General features: G+C 41.7%; 2 protein-coding genes across 3 annotated transcripts in view; both read left to right on the top strand.

Moving 5' to 3' along the window:
• MCOLN3 (mucolipin TRP cation channel 3) overlaps nucleotides 1-2052 on the top strand; it is a 28573-nt gene extending 26521 nt beyond the window's left edge. For both annotated transcript variants that reach the window (XM_007457231.1, XM_007457230.1), the window contains one exon: nucleotides 1442-2052. In XM_007457231.1, the coding sequence (XP_007457293.1) occupies nucleotides 1442-1576 (135 nt within the window). In that variant the 3' untranslated portion in view covers nucleotides 1577-2052. The remainder of the gene's footprint in view (nucleotides 1-1441) is intronic.
• Nucleotides 2053-6253: 4201 nt separating this feature from the next.
• MCOLN2 (mucolipin TRP cation channel 2) overlaps nucleotides 6254-25143 on the top strand; it is a 62333-nt gene continuing 43443 nt past the window's right edge. The window contains exons 1-2 of the mRNA XM_007457229.1: nucleotides 6254-6330; nucleotides 21805-21964. Coding sequence (XP_007457291.1) covers nucleotides 6254-6330; nucleotides 21805-21964 — 237 coding nt within the window. The remainder of the gene's footprint in view (nucleotides 6331-21804; nucleotides 21965-25143) is intronic.

The raw sequence follows: 25143 nt of genomic DNA, 5'->3' as shown, positions 1-25143 counted from the left end.
GCCCAAAAAAAAAAAAAAAAAAAAAAAAAAAAACAGTACCTGAGGGGGAGGGGATCAATGGAATGGTAATTTCTTCTGGGTAGAGAAGAAGGGTCTCAATTTTAGATACTAAAGACAGAAGTGAAAGAGAAATAGAATTTCTAGAATGTTGAAAGTTTTGTCTGAGTAATTGTGCTTTTTCAGACAGGGTTTCAAATCGTTTATTAGAATTATAAGGATCAGTAGATACTGAGTGAGTGAAACAGTCAGAATTTTGTGAGAGCTTTTAAAATCCACTTTTCATAAAGAAAAATTGACCTCTTCATTTGGAATGAACCCCTGCATGGGACTACCCCAGAGGTCTGGTCTCCAGAACAGTCAGGGGATTAATGTGTCAAGTACGAGCCATGTGTGTGTTACACAGTCAGGAACATGATTTGAAAAGCTGTTATCATTCATATTGTCACTCTACATTGAATATTTAAAAATCAGTTTGAGCCCTTTGAAATATGGAAAGGCAGAATAAATATCCATATGTATTTAAATTTCTAATAACTTTATACTGTTAGGTATACTATTGGCATAGACACTTCCACTTGGGGACTTTTCTTTCTGAGCATGAGAGGGGTAATGAAACATGATGCCATGCGAATGGCTAAGGAGAAAGGCCATCAGGAGTTGATGGATTATGAATTGATAATTACAAATACCTTGCTCACGAAGCCAGGGTTCTGACTTCATTCTTACCGAATCAGATGTCAGGAACCGACTGTCCTCAGTACTTGCTTGGCAGACTTGCTTAGAGTCACCAAGGAGACTGGGAAAGAATGTAGTTGTACCTGTACAAATCCCTTTCCATGGTGCTCTAAAAATTCACTACCTTCAACTCTGCATGCAGAGAGCTATATATATATATTATTAGAGGGTGACATCTGAGGTCTCAAAGAATAACAAGAGTTGACAGCTCTGGATGACACAAGCCTAAAACTCATAGTTTAGATGTTAACCTGCTTCCATGGTCTCAGAGCACTTGTCAGATGGGCGAGTCCTTTCTGATCCTTGCTGGTCAGGGCCCGTTCTAGAGATCTTAGACCCCCAAACTGATATAAATATTAGGCCTTTAAATAAATCTGTCTGTCTGGAAGAGTGACTCCAAAAGGGTGTGCAGGCTGGATTTTACCTGGAAGGAGCTCTCAGATTCAACATGCCCATTTTGGGTTGAATCAGACCCACAAAAGAGAGCCCAGGAGGGCACTGCAGAATCCTAGACCCACTTTTCCTTAGCCAAATCTAAGACTGGCTCTAGAGGCTACATCCCCATGAAAATACCTGGAAGCAAGTAAACTATCCCTTTAGAAAAATCCCCACCTCTGTAGCCAAATGATCCACTTTGAATTTGAAATAAAGCTGTTTTCAAGGGACTTATTAATGAAAACTTTTTTTTTTTTATTCTTCTGTATAGCATTACCAACAAGATGGCTTCCCTGAGACTGAACTTCGTATATTTATATCAGAGTGCAAAGATCTGCCCAATTCTGGAAAGTACAGATTAGAAGAAGACCCTGCAGTATCTATATTCTGCTGTTGTAAAAAGTAGCTATTAGGCTAATCTATGCCCTGGAGGGAACTATAATGTGTAGCTGAGTTGGGAGACAAAATGGATATTTTAAGATCAGATGTAGTATGTTTGAAGACTATTATTTTGAGCAAATTGCTGGCTGTAATTCATCAAGAACTGTGTTTATATTTTAAAGCAATATTTAATGTCTTTGCAGCTTTAGGCTTATTGTTTTTTTAAAACCTAACTTTGATGAGGGAAACTGTTGGATTCTTGTCCTCTTTATTTTTGCCATAGCTTTAGAATGTGTTTTCCATATACCTTTCTCTACTCTTGCTTCCAGTTATTCTGACTGTGCTGACTGTGTCATCAGCGGAAACAATGCCTGATCTGACCTCAGACAACTCATCAACCCTGGCCTGGACCATTCTCAGGGGCTGTCCTTGAGAGAGAGGATGATTGCTGCATATCCAGTAATCATTGCATTTTAAAATCTCTTAAAGGAAAGAATAAGAAAGAAAAAACCATCACCAGCTAACAGCCTTGTATTTGGCTATGAAGGACAACTGTTATTTGATACTGCTTTTAGTTCTGGAGAAGATCAGGTTTTTTAGTACAAGTTTTCTCTTTTCTTTTAGTGTTAAAGGACAAAGTTGAAGGAGTATTCTATACACCTATGAAAATTAAACTGCATACCAAATGCATATTCGATCCCACAAGGATTGTTTTATTAGTACTCGCACAGCCTTGTGAAAAGTGCATGATGTGCTGTGCCCCTCCTAGGCACATTCAGTCTCACAGAAAAGGGTAGCATTTTTTCCTCCACATAAACTTCACTGTGAATATTGTTCTTGTATGCCTGTCCAAGAAAATTGTTGCATTTTTACTATTAGCCTGTCTCATGTTTTCTAGACTGCTTTAAAAAATCCCCTTTAACATTGTAAATCAGTGAAGGTTTTATATGAAGGCAACCTGTTAGAGAAATTCAAGAAAAACGTTTGTAAGTTTAAACTTCCATGTTAGAGTACATTATTGAGCAAAAGATTCTTCTGTTATTTGGTTATTGGTCATTATAAATGTGAATCAGGGTACAGAACTCGTTGTACTGTCATATACAGAACAGAACATAGACATTTGAAAGGAACATAGCACAGCACAAAACAATGACTATTACCGCCCAGTGAGAAATGAGCCAGGATCTTTGCCATAAACAAATGATTTTTTGAAAGTGAAAAACATAATACCTATTGTGAATTAATCTACTAATTTAAAATTGTTAGATTTGGTGCCTAGAAACTGTAATTCATATCTTAGTATGTGTGATATTCACAACTTTCAACGATCTGACTTCAACTGTCCTTAAGTCTCATACTCCTCCCCTCTTCGCCATCCCCAGGTCCCTCAAACATGCAGGTGAAATCTTTCCTAGAGCCTTGCTATTTAAAGAGTGGTGAGTGGCCCAGCAGTACCGGCAACATCTTCTAGTTAGAAATGCAAGTCCTCAAGTCCCATTCCAGACCCACTGAATCAGAGTCCGTTTCAATACCATCCCCTGGTGTTTCATGTGCACATTCAAATCTGAGATACTTGGAGCTGCCTTTTACAACTATTTCTCCCTCTATAGTGTTTTATAAGAACTTACCTACGGTTTATTTTTTTTATTTTTTTATTTTTTTCTTGCGTTATGCGGGCCTCTCACTGTTGTGGCCTCTCCCATTTGCGGAGCACAGGCTCCGGACGCGCAGGCTCAGTGGCCATGGCTCACGGGCCCAGCCGCTCCGCGGCATGTGGGATCTTCCCGAAACGGGGCACGAACCCGCGTCTCCTGCATCGGCAGGCGGACTCTCAAGCACTGCGCCACCAGGGAAGCCCCGGTTTATTTTTTAAATGATACTTTTATGTCTATCAATAATATATGCATCACCAATTACAGTTATTTATGCCTGCCTTTTACAACTATTTCTCCCTCTATAGTGTTTTATAAGAACTTACCTACGGTTTATTTTTTAAATGATACTTTTATGTCTATCAATAATATATGCATCACCAATTACAGTTATTTATGTACACGTATCTCTTCTCTACTTTGTGAAACTAGTTGTAGATTATTACAGATGTGAAACTGTTTACAGAAACTGCTCCAAATTAGGAGAGCTACTGAAGTGTAGCAGTGGTTAGTCATGTCTTAGTAGTGTAGTGGTGTGGTTGAGAATAAAGGTTTAGGAGACTGAAAGACTGAATAAAAATCTAGGACCTACTACATATTCTATGGGTGACCTCAGGGAAGTAACTTAAACCTCTCTGAACCCATGTCCTCATTTTGATAGGGAGATGACAGTACACAAAACACTGAGCATTCAGTGAGGTAACATATAAATCAACCTTGGTACCTAGTGGGGCTCAGGGTTTCTTCTGGCCCCTTTGAAGCACAGGGCCCTTGTACATGGTAGATGTTCTTAATAAATGCAACGTTGACAATGGATTTTCCTTTTAACTACTCACTGGTAAGTTATTCAGTAGAATTGCCCTGCCTTTAAAAAACACTTATAACGAGAAGTTTGCTGATACAAAAAGATGTTATCCCAGTTTACAATCCCCTTCTAAAGGGACTGTGGTCCCTAGTGGAGTCCTAGTATTTTGAAGTTAAGGGTTGTCCCTTTATAGTGGCTTTTCTTTAAATTAAAAAGGCTTAAAAATTCTTTAGCCTAAAAATTGTTTATATAGATACTATATATAATATATATAGTATCTATATATACTACATGTATAAATAAAATATTTCTTATACTTCCTCCAACACTCTCCAATGAAGTCACAGTTTGCCTCTTTACACGAGTCCACATCCTTCCCACAAGAACAGTGCTGTAACATTTCCTCTCCTTTTCTTCTAAAAAGGAGCCATGCCACTGTTGCACCCACCTGCAGGGACTGTGACTACACAAATAGGAACTTCCAAGCCTGTCTGTACCCAGTGGGCATCTCTGATGAAACGGACTCTAAAATAAGGCATTTGCCTCATAGCCTACTGGAAGTGACTTTCAAAAGGGGGTGTAAAGAAAAGAATATGTTGGGACTTCACAGGTGGTCCAGCGGGTAAGACTCCACGCTCCCAATGCAGGGAGCCAGGGTTTGATTGTTGGTCGGGGAACTAGATCCCGCATGCATGCAACTAAGAAGTCCACGTGCCGCAACTAAAAAGATCATGCATGTGGCAATGAAGACCCAGCACAGCCAAAATAAACAAATTAATTAAAACAAATAAATCTTATAAAAGGAAAAGAAAAAAATGTTGCCTGCCATTTCAGTTTTACAAGGATCAAGCCATTAGCCACTACAGTTGCCCATGGACAGTGCCCCCTGAGGGGAATTCAGGATGGAGAAAAATAGGGAGCATTCTGGGCTTTGTATACACTTAGATAGTTAAGATGCATATCTAAGGGAAAATTTCAGTGACCCCAGATTCTTTTCATACATAGAAAAGCACTAAAATCATTAACTTGAGATGTCTGTTCTTTGTGATTAGCAGTAATCTTTGGACGTTCCAGGACATGTTTTTGTTTTGTTTTTTCCCACAGCAAAAAAATTCAGGCATATCCTGGCTCCTCCCTTACCTGGCATCAGCTACTCAGAGCTATCTGATGGACTGTTTGCAGGGTTATAGTCCTCAGTAAGGTCCTTGAATAAAACTTAACTCACAACTTTTGAGTCGTGTGTTTGTCTTTCAGTGGACAGGGGGGTCAGTTATGTATATGCTTTCATATACCTTATGTATTTCCAACTGCTTCTACCTGGAGATGCATATTAAAATAATTACCTGGAAGAATATTCTTTGCCCTTGTTAAACCCAGAGACCTTTGAAACATTTGCTGATTCAAACAGCCTGGAACTCGCGGACTTTGCTGCTGCTGCTGCCACCAATAGGAATAGGCTTCCCTGGAAAAGAGGCTACTGGCTCGTCGGAACTTCCAAGTCAACATCACCCACAGCTGAAAGTGGCATTTGGGTAAGTGACCGCGACCCTCATCTCTAAGATTCGTGTCCCGTTTCCGACAGGCGTCTTCCTTTGAAGCTCCGGGAGGGAAGAGCAGCAGTGGCTGCAGACCAGCACGTGGGCTTAGAGTCCCAAGGCTCGGGTCTTGCAGGTCTGCGCCGTCCCTCTGTGCCCGCCCCGGCCACGTGGACACTCACTCCCCGCGTAGGAGGCCCCGCGCGAGGTAACAGCGATTCGTTTCTCTTTTCCTTGTGCGCCCGTAGCACTTTTAACATCTCCGAAGCATGACCCTTGTCACAGAGTTTTGTGATCGAGCACTTCAGAATAAAAACACGTCAAAATGAATGAACTTTTCATTTAACGTGAAGTCCTGGAGGGAAAGGATCTGGTCTTTCTTATCTCTGTGCCCACAGTACTCAGCCCTGGGCTTGGCATTCAGTGAATATGGCCTGTGTCTTGAACGCATCAAAATACAAATGACTTTTAAAATGGGCAAAGGAATGGCTGTAGGAAACAAGAAAAGAATGCCGAAATCAAGGAAAGAATGTAGTCAGGAGCCCCGCAGGGCAGGGAGTGCACAGCCCAGCCGCCCGGGGGCGGTGTGGAGGGCGCACCGGCAGCCCAGTGTTCCACCGCGTGGGCCCCTTTTGAAAGTGCATCTACCCGGCCCTACCGCCCGGCCGCCACCCAGGAGGCATCCTTCCCCCGTCGCTCCGGGCAGCACCATGGCTCTTGGCGTGGAGGCGCTGGACCTGCAGGTGTGGAGCAGAGCCTCAGGCCCCTCCCGGGGGCCTCAGTGCAGGTCAGTAGCCCAGGGGCGATCGCCGTGGGGCCCCCCTCCATCCCACGGCCGTTCCTCGGGCGCCCACCGCCACCCCCTCCCCGGGCTGCTTTCCTCCACGGGTCTCCTGACGCGCGCACCTCTGCTCTATCTCCCACCGCCAGCCGCCTTCCACCCGCCTCCCGGGGCTCAGAGAGGCCAGCTCGCTGACTCGAGGAAAAAGTGCCCCAGGGCACCAAGTTGAGACGCTCTCCGCAGGCTCCTCAGCCCGGGCGGGAGGCGACTGGGGGAGGTGGGGACTTGGGGCGGGGCGGAAACGCCTGGCCACGAGCCCCTTCCCCGCCGGCGCTCACCGACCCGCCCGGCAGCCCGCCGCAGACACCGGCCGAGGGGGGCCAGCCGCCCCCATCACTCCCCGCGCCTGCCAGAGGGCCGGGGTCTGCGCGACCCTGGCGGCTGGTAGGAAGGGTAAGCGAGAGGCGCTAAGAGGAGGGGGGCCCGCCTAGGAGGGATCCGACTTCAGGGGAGGCGTTCCCGGCAAGGCTGAAACGCGTGCGGTGAACGGTTTCTCCTGCTCCGAATCCCGAGAGCCGTGGAAAGTTTTGAAGGCGCAGGCCTGGCCCGGCAGCCCCGTCCTTTTCCCCAGGCCAGGAAGCAGAGGAAAGACCAGGCGATTTCAGGTTAACTGTCAGATGAGGCGCCTGAGCTGTGTCTTTCTGGGTATTGGACTCTGGAGAAACTCTCCTCAAGTGGATGGCTTTCCTGTTCTAGACTAGAGCTTTCTTGCTGCCTTGCTTATAGTAACTGTTTGCAGTTAGTTAAATCAGGCTGGGCTTTGCCTTCCGGAACAAACAGACCTTTTCCTCAGGTGGGAGGGTGATAGCGTGTTTAACCCCAATTCCTGTGCCTTTATGAAAAGGCGTACAGTTCAGCCCGGTGGCGCTGCCAGTGGACCCCAACTTCTTGGTCAAAGCTCCAACCACCCAGCCGTGCAGCTGAGCCGGGGGCGGGTAGTGCGTACAAACAGGCCTTCGCTCCCCTCTTAAAGCTCGCAAAACAAATACAGTGGTGGGTGGTTAAACTTTCTTAAAATAGCGTGGAGACTTTCCTGCATAGCGCTCTCGATATTAAATACAAATGAACTTAACGCTAGCAAGGAAAGCCAGAATTCAAGAGGATTTATTTGATCTCTCGTCACTGTCCAGATAAGTATTTAACTAATTCCAAGCAACTGTGGTATATGTTTTTTAGACTTTTGACAGACCAATTTTGAATTAGAAGACAAAACTATGGTGCAGCTTTTTTGGACAACTGGATACCTGTGAATGTCACATCAAAATGACTGGGTATCGTGTAATTTATAAAGCATCTCTCTTAATGCTAAGTGTTTATTTTTAATAGAGCAGAGGGGTAGAAGTTATACACGGCTTCCATCTACCATAGCCCTAAAATCACTGTCCTAAAAGGTAGGGGGCAAATTGACCCTGGGTTTATTTACTATCTTTTGCTTGGACTGATAAACAGGCTTGTGCTTATGGTAGGTATGGTGTGTATAAACTTTTTTTTTTTTTAACTTGAATTTACGTTTTTTCTTAGCACTTTTCCTCAGGACTTAAATGGTTTTATCGTGTCCAGTGAGTATCTTCAGAAGCTACCATTCTTAGAGTAGAGGAAACACACTTGGGTGTGCACAAAAGTAGGTTTTGAATGGATTCTAATTTGAAATATACATATGTCCGGTTGTACAGTACCCGTGGGAGACAGGATTTTGTTTCATCACACAGAGGTTGCCTATGGATGTTAGGATGCAAATTCTGATACGTCATGTTGAGGGAATCAACTATATGGTTCTCCCAGACGTGGGATGTGGACTTCACACTTCAGGACCCGCTCACCATCTCTGTGATGCACTAACCACACAGCACAAGTTTGGGGGAATCTGGTAGCTGCTTCCTGTTGAGTCAGCATTCTCGAGATTTTAGCTCATCTTCCTCTAAATACTTTAAGGTGAGTTAAACTCCCATTACTGTGAACTCTCCCTTCTTCTTTAGTAAACCTTCTGTAAAGCAGGTTCTGTGGCTTGGATCCTTAAAAACAGGCACATTTCCCACACGTCTCCTGACCATTTCCATGCAGAGGCCATCGTAATAGTGCCACTTGTGTTTAGTCTCCTGCACATAAAAACGGGTAAATCCTGATGAAGTGTTTGAGGGGGCCATGTTCTTTTCTCCCAAGGAGGAGCATATAAAAAGTGTTGTTTTTAACAATAAAATAATGCATATAAAATGTCTTAATGAAGCAAGCAGGAAGAGTAGGGAGACAAATTTTGTACAGAATGGCAGAGAATACAGAACTGAAAGTCAGGGATGATTGTATATGGCAGCTAATCACTTTGGCTAGGTCTCAGTGAAGTGAAACCCAGAATAAGACACTTTTTGAAACTTAATGAAAAAACAGGTGTCTTCCTGTGGCTACAATTTTTAAAGCGGCCAAAATAGTAGCCAAAGAAAGCCTTTTTGGCTATGAAAATTAAATGTCTGAGGCTGGGCTGTTCTCTCTAGCTGAGGCCTGGAGTCCAAGCCCCACCTGTCAGTTCCCAGGAATGAGATCACCCTTCAGTGAGCTCTTACATCATGTGTTCTGGGCTTCATAGAGAAAAGTAATCTTATTTCTAGACCTCATTTTTTTTTAATCAAACTGCAATATTCTTTTCAGTATCAAGTGTGTAAAGCCATGTTTTGGTCTGTTTACATATTTGGTTGCTTTGGCAATCTACTGGGGTTTTTCCTTCCCACTTTCCTCAGCCTAACCCTAGCTGAGCTTTCTACTCTGTTTTGAGCTTGGACCCCATTTTCTCTTCCCTGGTGTGAGGAGAGAGCTTTCAGGGTATGTTGCCCATAGATATTTCTTTCCCCTCAGTTGGTGGGACTGCTTCCTTTTTTCTCCTTTGAAGGTTGTATTTTGTTATCTCCCCTTGAATACATCTAGTGGTTTCAGCTTAAAAAATCCTGTCAGGCAAGAATTGGTGACTAGTGAGGGTAAAGATTCTGGAAAATTGTCCTTGGTATAATTCCAGAAGACCCACAATTTAAGGGGTGAGCTTTAAAAAAATCCTGTCACCTATAGCAACTAGAGGGAATTGCTAGAGAGAGTGTGCATCGAGGGGTTCCCCAACTGGCAATGAGGTGGGCTTGTCCAAAGATAAGGTAAACTCATCCAATGGTTTGAGGAAAAATGATTAATTATAACTTTAGTTATAATTTTATAACTTTTTTTATGTTCCAATAAAACTTTGTTTACAAAAGCAGTCTACTGGCTACATTTGGCCCTTGGTCCATAGGCTTTATACCTTCTTTTAATTTTACTTTTCCTTAGGGAGAGTCATCAGTATTATTGAAAAATTGAGCACTTATTGAAATTGAGCACTTACTGAAAATGTTAGAGAAAGCAAAATGTAAGGAATGCCATAATTCCAGTCATCTTCTCCAGCTTTAACTGCCTTTGGAATCCTGTATTGCTTAGAAATGGAGTTTTGCTTTACTTTCCTCTCTGATTCAGGGAGCTGATGCTTCAGGATATGTTTTCATAGGAGGTATGGCTTGTTCAGAACGAGCACTTTTAAGATGTCAAGTCCTAATTCTGATTTCCTGCTGGCCTGAGGCAGCAAAGTGGTGATGAGAGATGATTTTATAGGAACTTGGTGGCACAGTTGTCTTTAGGGAAATTCCTGAAAGTTGTAACGTGCTCATCTTTTACGGGTGGCTCTACAGGAAAATGAAAAGCCCCTACAGTCTTTTTTCTGGGTATTTCTCAGAATTAGAATGACCATGTCATTTATGTTCTGAGAGCTGTGCTGAGAAGGTAACTAAGGTTTCTTTCTTTGACCTTTTTTTCCTTCCCTTTAACTTCCTTTAACTGGGGCCCAACTACCCAGAGCCTGAGCTATCTGAACATTTTTTTCTCTCTCTTGTGAGATTAGCAAGTCATGAGAGAATCAGTTCATTGTAGGAACTGGAGTGAAAAGAAAAACAAAGAAAAAACCCATGTGGAAGTTTGGGATTGGGCTAAAATCTTCCATCCGCCAGATTGCCCTGGGACATTCACCCTACATGATCATTGCTGTAGAAACACCGAATTTTAGTCTCTGAATTTACTTCCCCTGACTCTCCACTTCCCATCCACCACACACAAACTAAGGACAGGGAAATATTTGATTACCTGATATGTATTATTAGACTCTGTGAAATAGCTTATTTTAACTCATAATGATAAGAATTCATGTTAATCATCCAAAATCAAGAAAATATGGAAAACTTGAAGAAAATTAAGATTACCTATGATATTACTTCACAGAGATTTTACCAAAAATTTTTTTCTGGATTATGTCCTTCTAGACTTTTAAAATATCGACATATAGAAACCAATGGCCACATTTTTGGAAAAATGAGATCTCAATGTGTTTATTTTGTAACTTTGAAAAAAATTAACAGTATGTCATAGACATGTTTGAGTCAACACAGAGTTACACATAGGTTTGCAATGAACATTTTTGTAACCATCCTTTTGACTGGTTATTTAAACACTTGTAAGATAAATCCATAGAGGTTTGATTCCTAGATCACAGATACTCTTCTGATCTCATTCTCTTCTACTGCCAAGTGCCCTTCAAAAATTTACATTTCCCTTCAATAGAGGTGTTTTCTTTTCTTTTTTTTTTTTTTGCGTTATTGATAAATAAAATTTAAGATAGGTAGATTTTCACCATTCTGACTGTTAGCAAATTTGTTGTTAAATGTTCATTGGCCTGTTCGGGTCCTTTATATATAACAGGATAAATATTGAGCTGACTTTCTCTTATTAATAATTTGGAACTCTCTACAGGTAATGGATAGTAAACTTTTGCCTGTTTAAATATATTGTAGACATTTTTTCCCAGTCTGTCTTTTAACTTTTTGAAGTCTTAATTTTTGTTAAGATCTGTCAGTTATTTTCATTGGCTTCTGAATTTTCTCATGCTTAGAAAGGCATGTTAAATTATATTTTTAAAAATTCTAAATCTTATGAGTCTATCAATTTTAATTTTTAAATGTGTCTAAGTTTTATTTTTGCATTTGTTTTCAAGGAGGGCTCTAACTTTCTCTCTCCCCAGTGGATTGCAAGTTTTCATAACAGTTCATTGAATAATTCATTCTTTGGAAAGACTTCAGGAATATTAATTGAAACAAAATAGGGTTTTTATCAGCAAACCAAGCAACTAAATTACCTAAAACCCTCAAATGTATCTTGGCTAAGCAAGACTTTTCAGTATATTTTTAACGTAATTTTTCATATCAATTATTTTAGATTTTCTATTTTGCTGTTTTTATTATATTTGTTGTTTTATTATTATACTTTGATCTTAATGGGTTCTGGCTAAGGAAAAGTTCACATAGTTAGGGTTGTCATCTTTTTCACTGACTCATTTCTTTTTTCCAAAAAATTATTCACTGAACACCTATTATGTGTTAGGTAGTCTGCTTTATGCTGGGGATATAGTCACAAGTGAGACCAGGCCTTCATGGAGTTCCCTTGTAGGGAAGACCGGCAAAGATTGCAGTCTCAGTTATGAAGGAAATTGATGAGAGAGGCTGTGGGAAAGGCCTCTTTTAATAGAGTGATCAAGGAGCCCGCTCTAAAGAGGTGCCACTTGAGCTGAGACGTGAAGGTGAGAAGGATCCAGACATGCAGAGCTGGGGGAGTAGCAGTGGGGTAGATGAAACAGCAAGTGCACATGCTCAGAGCCAGGAAGGAGGTGTAGTGGGGTAGTGAGGAAGGGGAAGAGAGGGTATGGGAAGGAGTGGGCAGGAAACTTTCAGGCCATGGTAAGAGGATTGTATTTTAGTCTAAGAGCAGGGGGAAGCCATACGGGGTAGGGAAGTGATGTCCGTCTTAACACTTTTAGAATTACCCCTCCGGCTACTATGTGGAGAATTGGGAAACTGTTGAAGTTGTCTGGTGAGAGTTGATGCTGTTGCTGGGACCAAGGAGGCTGCAGATGTAGAGAGAAAGGGACCACTCCATGTTGTGTTTTGGAGGAAGACTTGATCGAGTGGGTGTGAGGGTTGAGGAAAAGGGGAAATCAAAGCATGACTCTGGCGCAAAAGTTCCTGTACTTTGCTGCACATTAGAATCACCTGGAAAACTTTTCAAAATCTCAATGCCCAGGGCTTCCCTGGTGGTGCAGTGGTTGGGAGTCCGCCTGCCGATGCAGGCGACATGGGTTCATGCCCCGGTCTGGGAGGATCCCACATGCCGCGGAGCGGCTGGGCCCATGAGCCATGGCCGCTGAGCCTGCACGTCCAGAGCCTGTGCTCCGCAACGGAAAAAAAATCTCAATGCCCAGCTTATACCTAGGCATCAATTAAATCAGAATGTCTAGGGTTGGAAGCCAGACACTGAAACCTATAAAAAATTCCCAGGTGACGACTGTGCAGCCAATGTGGAGAACCATTGACAGAATGAGGGATTGCAGCTGAAACATATAGATAAGAGTGTGTGATCAGGCGTTGAGCAGATGTGCAGAGAAGAGGGTGGAGGGTTGGTATGAGAAACCTATTAGTCATGTGGGTGGAGTTTCAAAGAAGAGGTCAAATAAGGGAGTCTGTTCAAGAGAGAGACTTGCCAGAGGTGCAAATGTGAAAGTCCACATCCTGTGGATAGTATTTAAAGCTACAGGACTCCATGAACCCTTCTAGAAGGGAGGATAGAGGATAAGTGCCCTGGACAGTCCTGAGGCACTCTGGCACCTGGAAGTCAGATGGAAGAGGAGCCAGTAAAGGAGAGCCAGAGAAGCCCAGTGAGGCAGGAGGCAAACCAGGGGAGTGGGATATCCTAGAAGTGGAGAGATGAGGTTGTTCCAGGGACGTGGTGGGTAGCTGGATCAAGTGCTGCCAAGCCACCAAGCAGAGACCTGAGAAATGGCCGCTGGAATCTGCAGCCGGCGATGGTTCCCTCTGAGCGGGTTTAGAACGGAAACCCAGTGTTTGCTGTAGAGAATCTGAAGCACAAAAGTACCTCGAGGAAGTTAAATGCTGGATTCATTCCATCATGGCTTTACTTGCTTTTTTCCTTTTCCTTTCAGTAACATTTAGAAGTCTCCTGAATTTACGGACTAGGATGCTGTGGTCTGCCAAAATATCACACTGTTTTAAATAAGAGAAATTATGTTGGAAACAATTTATTTGAATGTAACATTTTTTTCCTTCATTCGTGACCATCTTACAGGCCATTGCCCTTTAAGAAATATTAATTCAGGGATCAGAAGGAACACTGGACAAGGATTCTTATTGGATTCTTGGATCCAATTCTTATTCTAAATTGGATCCTTATGGTTGGGGGCAAGTCGCAACCTCAGGGCACCTTAGTTGCCTCGTTTATAAAATGAGGAGATAGGATCAAGTAATCTCTAAGGTTAGGATTTCAAACTGGATGCATGTTAGAATCACCTGGGGAGCTTTTTAATACCCCCATGCCCAGGCTGCGCCCACACCAATCAGGCCAGAATCTCTGAGGGGAGAAGCAGGGCATCAGTACTTCTGAGGTGCCCCCGGTGACTTGGTGTGCAATCAGGTGTGAAAACAATGATCTGAGTTCTTGTCTAGCTCTAATACTTTGAGTTATTCTGTCCTGGGTATAAATACGTTCCTGGGGCTTCCCTGGTGGCGCAGTGGTTGAGAGTCCGCCTGCCGATGCAGGGGACACTCATTGTTCATGGCAAGAAGTTTTGGAGCCGTAGGGATCCAATCTATTCCCTCCTTTGGATGACAGTCATTCATACAACCTGATTCCGTTTTGAATCTTCCCTTCTTGTTACTGAATCCTCCAACTGTTTCTCACATGACATGTATTGGGTCTCTTCAACTTTCTGGCTATTGGGAATGTTACATATTCTGTCTCTACAACTGTAAAATGGGGACCATAATATGTCTTACCACTCAGCTTTGTTGAAAAAAATTAATACTGAGTTAATATATGTAAAGCTCTTAGTACCTGGCACATAGCAAGTACTCAAAAATATTTGTCATTAATATTATTGCTGGTATTATCATTGCCCTTAGGGCTATTGTGGTGATTAAAGTGTGATCACATAGGTAAAGCCTCTAGTACAGAGCATGGGGCAGTTTAATCACTTAATATATGTAAAGTTCCTCACCCTTTCTGTAAGCATCTAAGGTTTGGGTAGCCTTCATGACTCCTTTCATCCTTGTGAGAGTTTATTTTCTAATTTCTCACATTTGATGGTTTGTTGCTACCACAGACCAGTCAGAATTCCATCTCTGTATTACCAATAGATTTTTGTTATGTATCTTCCTTTCTTAGACAAGTATGACCTCTGACTTTAGAATGACTGTCATTCCATTCAGAGCCCCGCGTACCAAAAAAAAAAAAAAAAAAAAAAAAAAATTTCCTGCCTTAGACAAAATCAGAAAGAAGGGAGGAATGAATAGACACTGGGCGGCAGCTAGCAGTGTCTGTCATGGGAGGTCTCAAAATTTACCTTCCAGACTTCCTCTCACAGGAAGGGATTGAAGGATACTCTCCACAAAAATGAGGGAGTAAAGAAGGAGGTGGAAATAGGATACAGGAAATGCTTCTACTTCTAGGGCTGCTACATCAATACATGATACCTATATGGGCCTGATAGGAGAATGCAGAATCCAATTTAGGAAGGAGGTGAAGGGAATTCCCAAACTGATGGCCTTGAATAAGAATTAGAAAGCAACCCATGTAGTTAGAACAGGAGGATGAGGGCTCCCGGAATGATGTCCCTGGGAGAAGGGAATTGACAGGATGCCCAGCTTGGTTGACTGTACCGAAAGGAGCTGGCAGATTCAGCTGGAGTTTCATGATAAAGTCCTGGTTGGTATATGGAAAACCAAGCAAATGGAGAAAAAGGCAATTAACTCCAGAAAAAAATTTTTATAAGAGAGAATATAAAATCATAGTGTACTGGGGGCTTCCCTGGTGGCTCAGTGGTTAAGAATCCACCTGCCAATGCAGGAGACACGGGTTCGAGCCCTGGTCTGTGAAGATCCCACATGCCGCAGAGCAACTAAGCCCGTGCGCCACAACTACTGAGGCTGTGCTCTAGAGACCGTGAGCCACAACTACTGAGCCTGTGGACCACGATTGCTGAAGCCTGTGCTCCTAGAGCCCATGCTCCGCAAGAAGGGAGGCCACCGTAGTGAGAGGCCCATGCACAGCAACGAAGACCCAGTGCAGCCAAAAATAAATAAATAAAATAAATTTATTAAAAAAATATATATAAATAAAAATAAAATCATAGTTGTACTGATAGCTCAACTCTGAAGAGTGTTTGCATATTCACTTCATAAGTTCTGAATGTTAATTTATCTGAATGTTTATTTATTATCAAATTTTTATTAAAACTTTGTTGGGACAATGACTGGGGAGGTGAAATGTGTGTGTTGGCTGGGGAGAGCAGCTGTAAGAGCTACATCCCTATCTTCCATAAGAGGATATAAATTGATAATGTACTAAAGAGGAAAAAATGGTATTATTTAGAAATGTTAAATAACAACATCAGCAAAGCAGATAAAAGTGGTTGCCCCTAAGGGGCAGAAATCAGAAGAGGGGTTCATTATAGTCCATTTAGAATGAAGCACACACTTAAGTTTGGGGGGGAAATGACAGTGGGACCAGGTCATGCAGAGCTACGCGGATGTCGGTTCCGAGAAGGCAGCCTGGTGGTACTGTTCACTGTGATGAGGATGCAGGAAGAAGGACAGATGTGGGAACTGGTTCACCCTGCTTCCCCTGCCCCATCCTCTGTGACTAGGAAGTGCTAGTTGTGGATTAGAAAAAACGTTCTACTTCTAGTGCTACCTATACAGGCCTGATAGGAGAAGGGTTGCCTATCAAGATTATTTTCCATGAATTTGTTGGAGCTGGGGGAACAGACATCAATTTCTCTCCAGCTAAGGAGTTGATAATATCAGCTGGGATAACAAAAGAGAAACCACATCTCAGGTGTGGCTGCAGTTCTGAAACAGTAGAGAATTAGTCCCAAATATTTCTGATAACTTATCCCCACCAGTTAAAAGAACATCTACTCTCTCTGAATGGATATTTATTTGTATACTGTATGTAAAACCATATATACTATAAAACAGGTAAAATGAACATTTTAAGGGCTGAGATAGATGAGGATGTTAAGAAAAAAATGCTAAATGCAGTGACTTCATAATATCATTATGACTTCACAGTATCATTACCTAATATCTTAGGTGCAATATATACACTTAGGGCAAGGTTCAACAATAGTAGATTTAGTCAATACTGTAAGTACTTTCTTGATAAATCTGGGTTTTTTTCCCAACTTCTTTTCAGATCAGATTTGCTTTTCATCTCTTTTTAACTCATGGCCAAGAAAGGTTGTATTAGGGGAGTATTAGCTCTCGCATTTTCTTGATGTTAATTTAGGCTTACGGTAGTTTTACAAGGAGTCTAATGTTTTGCAAGAATCTTTATGTCCATTTCGTGAGGGTTAGCTAAAGTGGATAATATACTCTAACAAATGCTTAAATGGGCCTATGTAAACCCTAAGTGGTGGGAATCTGCTGAAAAGCAATGAGGGCACCGTACTTTGGGAACTTGCGCTCTTCCCCCAGATTGCCTTGTGCACCTAATCGAAATATAGGCATCTGGCTTTCTGACCACATGAGGGTATGTTAGGTGTATAATTCATACATTGAAACTTGTAAACCTTAACTTACTTTTGCTTGGTTAGTACAATTAGAAGCCCTAGCCCTGTCTTCTGACATCCCATTGGATGGTCTTGCATACCCGACTTGTGTGCCCGCACCCCACTTTGGAGGCCACTGCAGTAGAAAACAAACTTTCATCCCTCTTTTTGAGTAGGGTAAGGGTCATACAAGGTGAAAATCAGTAGCAGTCTGAGTTGGTTAGCTTATTTGCTAAGTAGATCGTGCTAATGGGAACAAGGTACCATCACTGAAACTGATGTGTGCATTTTTCTGAGGCAAAGGTCAAAAACCTTCACAAGTTCCTTGAGGTTAAGAATTGCCAGTAATTTGTTCAGCTTTGCTTTTTTCAAAACTTCAAGCTTCCATAGACTCTTTTGGTCATTGACTTGATAAAGCTGGAGTTGCCCTTTGGTCATATGATAGCCTTAAAATTAGCTGACATCACACAGTCCTGATTATCTAGGCAAAGAGTAGATTTTCTTAATAACTGATGGTAGCTCTGATGGGCTTCCTTCCTGACTTCTCCCCACAGTACCAGTGTCAGGCTTCCTTCCTAAGTCCAGCTTCTCTAGCTTTTATTTAGCCGACTGTGTGGATGACTTCCCATTCTATTCCAGATCTTGTTTTCACTCTTACAAATACTGTGTTTTTTTCCTTTGATATTTGGGTATTGGTGCCGTTTATTAAGCTTATACAAATCTATGTTTCCTATGGTTTCGTGAAACAAAAATAATCCATAAGAGTCGTGATTGCTCTTATTTATTTCCTGCAATTTCAGTTGCGTGACTGCCCTGCAATTGATGGATCAGTGTAACTTAGACCTTCATGGATTTCTGTTTCTTAAATGTTTTTATGGTGCAGTCACTTCTCCTGGTTGTGTTCCCACCAGTTAGCAACTCTCTGTCCTTTTCTAAACCTGTTGGTGATTTTCATCGTTTTTGATGGAAGTTGCAGTATTCCTCCTGCTGATCTAATTCTTGCTTACCAAGTTGTGATTGAAGCTTTCAAGCCTCCTGTACCAAACATCCATCCCGGTGCTCAGCCCTAGAAGGTGTTGGATAAGCATGTGTCAAATGCAGGAATGTTTTAATGTTTTAGTCTTATGATATTGTCCTGTCTCTCTTTTGTTTTTTAGTGTTCCCTCTTTTCACTTGGCATTTTTTTTTTTTTCCGGCACTGTTGTATTTTTGATATAGTGGTAAGATGTGTGGTTGTGTGTGCACCTGTGCATGCCCATGTTTAATACCCTTCATCTACTGGGGAACTAGGGAAAACCCGCAAATTGAGAAGAGTGGGGCAGTAAAGTGCCTTCAGAAATGTAGAGTTTAGAAAGCTTACACATTTGCATTTTCCTTGAGATACCAGAATTTTTGAACCAAAATATCATTAATATTTTTTCTGTATTTTTATCATTGTATCATCAGTTGATCACATTTGACTAGTACCATCCTATAGTTCAACTATTGACTCCTGCACGCTTTAGGGGAAAGGTTTTCATGCTAGCTTTTTCATTTTTCTTTTTATTCTTCACAGTGGTATGAGTACTGCAGCTGTTCTCTAAATACCTAAGTGAAAAACTTTGGGAGGTTTTTAAATAATTAGTGTAAATAATTTAATACAGTGAGTGATCCCCATGTGCATTATCTGCTACTTTGCCTTTTTTTTTCTTGGTCGAGACTCACCTTCTTAATCAGGTTTCTTAGGGTAATATTAAGAGAAGTTATCATTTCCTGAACATTGAGTGGCCATATTAGTTGAGGAAACCAGCAGCTGGAAGAATTACTTGAAGCCTCTTGGAGCAATTGGGCTGCATCAACTCCCTTCTCTTTGTTCCAGGGCCCTCAAAGCATACTTCAATTGTATCACTTGACACATTTTATTATACTTTTATCTCTTCACATCTCTCCCTTCCACTGGAGTGAGCTCCTGGAAGGCAGGAAAATGTCTCTGTCAGAGCTTGGCTCACAAGGTGTTCACCAAGCACTTGACCGCCTACTACCCCGTGTTTCACACCACTGTTTTCCAGGACAACCTCCTCTTTCTTCAGTACAGTGTTACACTAGAGACTGAGGGTATGTTGGGGGGAGGAGTTTCCGTGCCTTTATTCTCAGGGTTCTATCACAACTTTTCAGATACCCTTTTTATTTTACTAAATGAAAAGACATTGTGAATCACCAGGATGAATAAATTAGCAACCCAGATCCACTGAGGTGATGGTGGTTAACGCTGAATTTGGTATCACTCAAACATGCCCGCGAAGCTTCCACAGGCATGTTCTCAGGGGTCTGAAGGTTCATATTGGAGGATGTGGCTCTTAGGCACAGATAAGATGTCACCTTCTTCTTGGAAATGCCTCCTTTGATCAATGCTCTTCATCAAGTGCTCCGTAGCACCTGCCACTCCGTGTATTAGGACATGTTACGGGATTCCCCGTCTGGCTCTGAACCTGTCTCCCCAGAGGCAGACCCCTGCTTCCATAATACTTTGTATACTTATGGTACAGTAGCCACTGAGCTATTTGATAACTTGTAAATTTGCACTCACAAGTCTGTCTCTGCAGCTGGATGCTGAGCATCTATTCAGCTTTGTGTCCCGAGCACCCAGCAAAATCGCTCAGCACAGGAAGTGTTCAGTAAGTTGGTTAGATCAAATCAGGAGGTAACTATAGCAGCTGCAGGGCAAACACATTTAAAAAGTCTTCTTATTCTTTTGAAATGGGACTCATTTTGGTCATTGATTTTTCATTTTTTTTTGTTTTTCCCAAGGTTTTCTTATAGATATTTTTACCTATATGTCTTTAAATATGGTAAGCATGGTTGTTTTCTAATCTGCGTCTGATTCTGATATGCTTGGCCCTGTTTCTGAAGTTGACTGCTTCATGCTACTTGGTTTCTTCGTGGGCCTGGTATGTATTAGTACCTGTTAGTCAACGTGTTTTACAAGTTATTTGTTAGAGCTCCCCAAGTCCTAGGATGAGTGTCTGGAGAGGTCTGCATGTGTTTGCTAGGAGACGAGGGCAATTCCAGTCTGGAGCCCCCTGAACCAAGCAAGCTCACAGTTTAACATTCCCTGGCTCACCCAGGCAAGAGGCTCAAAGGGCTGGGTTGTGACCATCATTTCTCAGTATGGGTCCTTCCCTTCCTTTCCCTCTCCCTCCCTCCCTCCCTGCCTCCTTCCTACTCTCCCTTCTTCTTTCCAGCAAAATAACCTGGCCTACTAATTCTGGAAATAGGAGGTCTACATATTAACTTAAAAATAGAAAATGATTAACAACTGAGTATAAGGCTTAAAAAGTCTTAAAATAAGCCTTAATATAGTCTCTCTATTTTTATTTTTTTTTTGAGCTTCTTTTAAATTTGTTAGTCAAGCTAAATAACATAGGTCCTAAGTCAATATAAAAATGTCATTAAGATATTTTAGGTGAAAACATCCCTAAGAATGACCCCCAATTATAAAAACTTTCTAAGAAATGAGTAACTTGAATGATCGGCTAAACTTAATAGAGTTTATTCATTAAACTTACCATCAAGATGCTTCCTGTTTCAAGAAACAGAAATCAAACTTAAAACACGCTTAAGGTCCAAAGAGTGTTTATTGGCTCAACTTGAAAGTCTTGGAATCATGGCTTCAGGCACAGCTAGCTCCAGGAACTCAAACCTTGTCATTAGGCAATCTTAGCTGTTCTTCTGTGTTAGCTCCACTCTTTGGCAAGCTCTCCTATGCTGGCTTCCAGGCAAGATGGTGAGATGACTTCCAGGAATTCTAGACTCAGCCTATGCTTTAAGTCTGTGATCCCCAAACTTTGCTGATTATGCATTCAACAGTAAAAGTTAAGCACATATCCCCAATGTGTATATATTATTTATAAATTATATGCTACTATATACCACTGTTATTTTATATGTTATATTATTAGCAGAGCTCATTTTTCTGTTCGTTTGTTTTTAAGATAAAGAAGTACTAATATTTTCTATTCTCCTAGTGGATTGTTTTGCACGCCCCATTTTGGGGACTACTTAGGGGAAAGACCACATCTCTTCCATTGGTTATAATTACAGACTTGTGACCACATTTCATTGGTTCTTTTTGGCCTAGCTTGAGTCATGTGCCCATTTCTGAGTCCAGAGTCCTTGAAATAGTAAAAGCAAAATTTTGCTAATATATAGGATGACACAATTATATGATTGGGCATAAATAGAGAGATGCTATTTTAACTTTAAAGATATTTATAATTTGGGATCTTATAATCACTGATATATCGTGCAAAAAAAAAAAAAGAGACATAATCCTTCTTTCAAGGATTATAGAACAGAGAGTTACAGAACAGAGATTCTCTATTTCCGTAACAATTTAATTCCATTAGTCTGTACTAAATTTCTGTGATTTCACACCTAGCATATCACAAAAGTATCACACCTAGTTTTTGTTAATACTCCAGTGACAAGTGAATGCTATCTGTTAGGATGTAGGACTTGACAAGTCTTGCAAATAAAATCCTATTTTTATAATTTTGATAATGGCCACTTGGAACAAGATGGGTAGCTATATGTAAAGGCAGGTGATAGAAGGTCCTGAATCATTTTCAGATTTCTAAAGTGAAAAGGACTTCACTGGCTGGAGAGAGTTTTGTTTGTAAGAATGGGTAAAGCATGTGAATGGAAAGTATTATTCAGGAGCTTTCTGATGGACAGGCTCTTTTGCGTATTTAAAAATTAATCTTCTTTGGCAGAGATGCAATGGCTCATCTTGATTCTGAGGTGACAGAAGAATGTCTGAGAGAAGACCTGAAGTTTTACTTCATGAACCCTTGTGAAAAATTCCGAGCCAGACAACAGATTCCGTGGAAAATGGGTTTGCAGATTTTGAAGATAGTCATGGTCACCACACAGGTAAATTATATTATCAGTTCATTTGTTCTTTTTTTTTTGCAGTACGCGGGCCTCTCACTGTTGTGGCCTCTCCCGTTGCGGAGCACAGGCTCTGGACGCGCAGGCTCAGCGGCCATGGCTCACGGGCCCAGCCGCTCCGCGGCATGTGGGATCCTCCCGGATCAGGGCACGAACCCGTGTCCCCTGCATCGGCAGGCGGACTCTCAACCACTGCGCCACCAGGGAAGCCCAGTTCATTTGTTCTTTTTCTTACCCCAGGATGAAACTGTTTTCCCATGTTCTAACACTTGACTTTTGTCCTGAAAAGGCCACGCTCATGTTCATAAACCTGTAAAATTATATTGATTCTGGAGGGCAGGCGGTAGGTCGAAGTTCGGTTTAGATGCCGACTTTGTTTTAATAAGGGACTCTGAGGTCATCTCTCACAGGTTCTGTAAATATGGATAATACTAGATCTGAAGCGGGTGTGGGGTTTCTATATCTGAATGAGGCACAGGGCTCGTGAAGGCTGCCCGGTCCAAAGTGATCTGTGTTCTTGAAGTCTTTTATCTTTATTCAAATACATCTTATATAAATACACTTTGGAAATCTGCATTTTGGAGTGTTTTGATTTTGGATTTATGGAATACTAAGTTTTCTTTTCATCAGTAGCTAAGTGCTTAAGTAAATACTCCCCCACCTTACCTACACCCCGTCCCCTTATCCAGGCACTATAAGGAGTGTCTAAAGACTACACTGGGACCTTTTGCTTAAATTCATATTGTTAAGCACTTTATTATCAGTTGTCATCTAGTTTTTGGGCCTGTGCTACTGAACCAGTTTTAGGGAGGCTTCTCTGTAGGTAACTACATTTGAAACATGTGTCCTTTTAAAAACAGTACTAATTTGGGATATTAGGCTCCATGGGAAAATAATTGTTCTGTCATCAGTGTAACAACTGTTTGTAAAGATGTGATTTCTGGAACACAAAAGTAAATACCTTTCCAAAAATCACTTCCATATAGTTTTAGAAATGAGAGAGGCGGCTCCTGCCATAACTGAAGTTGCATCTTTATCCTGTGTTCATAAAGAGCTCTTGTCACTGCATGACATGCTGTACCAGCTCATCACGTTTTAGGGTAAACAAGTTACTTCCAAAGAGACAAAGATGAGAGGCAGTGCCAGTGTTAAATATATATGCTTAGCTATTTTCTTTTTTTTTCTTTTTTTTTTTTTTTTGCGGTACACGGGCATCTCACTCTTGTGGACTCTCCCGCTGCGGAGCACAGGCTCCGGACGCGCAGGCCCAGCGGCCGTGGCTCACGGGCCCAGCCGCTCCGCGGTATGTGGGATCTTCCCAGACCGGGGCACGAACCCGTGTCCCCTGCAGCGGCAGGCGGACTCTCAACCACTGTGCCACCAGGGAAGCCCTATTTTCTCTGGAAATTTTTTTCATTTTAATTCTTGGTTTTGAAGTTTTAATTTTGGCAACATACCTGTAAAGTAGGTGCATTGCTAGTATTGTTTGGAAGAAGGAGAAATAATGTCCCCATTTGCTATTTGGTTAATTTTAATTTTCCCCAACTACTTCTCTTGCCAAACCAGCTGTCATTTCAAGTTTTTGATCTATTAATGTTATTAAAATTGTAACTTACCTAGGCATAAAATATCATCACCCTCTTTGACTTACCTTTTTTGTCCTGATAACTACTAAATCCCATGGAGTCTTCCTTCAAAACTGTATCTCTATGTTTTGCCATATTCACTATCTCCTCTCTAGCACAAACTCTTACATTGTTAGTTAATTAAAAATGTGTATGAAGCACCTCATATGCTCTGCATTGTCTTGGGAGTATAAGCTGTGAATGTGTTACCACTGCTGACAGCTCACATGTAGCCTAGGCGTTCCATGTGCCAGGCACGGTAAGTGCTTTATGTGTGTTAGCTCATTCCATCCTCACTGGAATCCATGAGGTATGTTCAGTTTTTACCCCCTTTGTATGGGTGAGGAAACTGAACCAGAAAGAGCTGAGTAATTTGCCTGTGGCCATTCAGCCAGCAAGTGGCAGAGCCAGGATTTGAGCTCTGGCAGTCTGGCTCCAGAGTCTGCACTCTTATTCAAATACTGTTTCTTTCTAGATGTTGATCTTCAGAGTTTGCACTCGAGGAATACACATAAGTTAACTAGGCTGCTTCTGGAATTCATCTTAGGCCTACATTTTTAATCTCCATATGCACTAGTCCATTCAATACACGTCAGGTTAATTTTTCTTAGAATGATTTTATTGTGTCTCTCCTGCTCAGAAACTTCTGTAGAGCCCTATTTTCCACAGAACAAAATTTTGACTCTGTGGCCTGAAATTCACAGATTTCCACAGTCTCCTTCAACTTGCCTTTCCAGCAGCTTTTCATCTCCTGTTTCCTCCCCACATCCCACAGACAGATGGACCCACCCAGTGATTCTCATCCCTGCCCTGTTGTTTCTCCCTCCAAGTCCAGAGGGATTCTTTTTCTGCCTCATCATGCAGGTGCTATTTGAAATCCACCTCCCCTGCCAGCCTTGCCTGCACTCAACGTGTAGTTTTTCTGGGTTCACTAGTACCCCTTGCTGGCCACATCACTGATTTCACTTTTAATAGAATATTTCTGGGAATCGATCATTTACTCTTTTGTGTAACTGTACCCGGCCTCCCCTAACAAAATTGTGGTGGATTAAACTTGTGTTCCCCTGTAGGGTCATTCTAATAAGTTTTGCTACTTGGCTGATATGTAATTGGAACAGATTTCTCAAATATCTTCCTTTCCTTCAAATCCCACTTTTCCCTCCTCCTCTTTTTCTGTCACTTTTAGCACTCCATCCTCAAGTCTAATGGCATGGGTTCTGTTTTATCGCGGTTGATGGGAAGGAAACATTTTTTTTTTTAGACATTCCTACCCTGCATTCTGCAGTGATTTCTAATCTTGAGAAAGGTGTCTACATTCTTTTGCTAGATCTGCTCTTTCTCTCCCATATTCTTTGTATATTATTAGAGTGGTATCTTGTTTTTACCTGGTACAGAATATTTTCTCCTCCATTGATTTCATAATCAGGTCTTAAATTCACAATTTTTGCCAGGCTGCACTTAATGTGTAATTCTTTTTCTGTCTTAGAACCTCAGCAAATCTTAAGATCTAGTTAGTGGGGCTAGAAGCACTTTTCT

This window comes from Lipotes vexillifer, unplaced genomic scaffold (genome assembly GCF_000442215.2).
Source record: "Lipotes vexillifer unplaced genomic scaffold, Lipotes_vexillifer_v1.1 scaffold250, whole genome shotgun sequence".
NCBI classification, from domain to species: domain Eukaryota; kingdom Metazoa; phylum Chordata; class Mammalia; order Artiodactyla; family Lipotidae; genus Lipotes; species Lipotes vexillifer.
The sequence above is the reverse complement of the archived record's forward strand: the minus strand, read 5'-3'. Positions and strand labels throughout refer to the sequence as shown.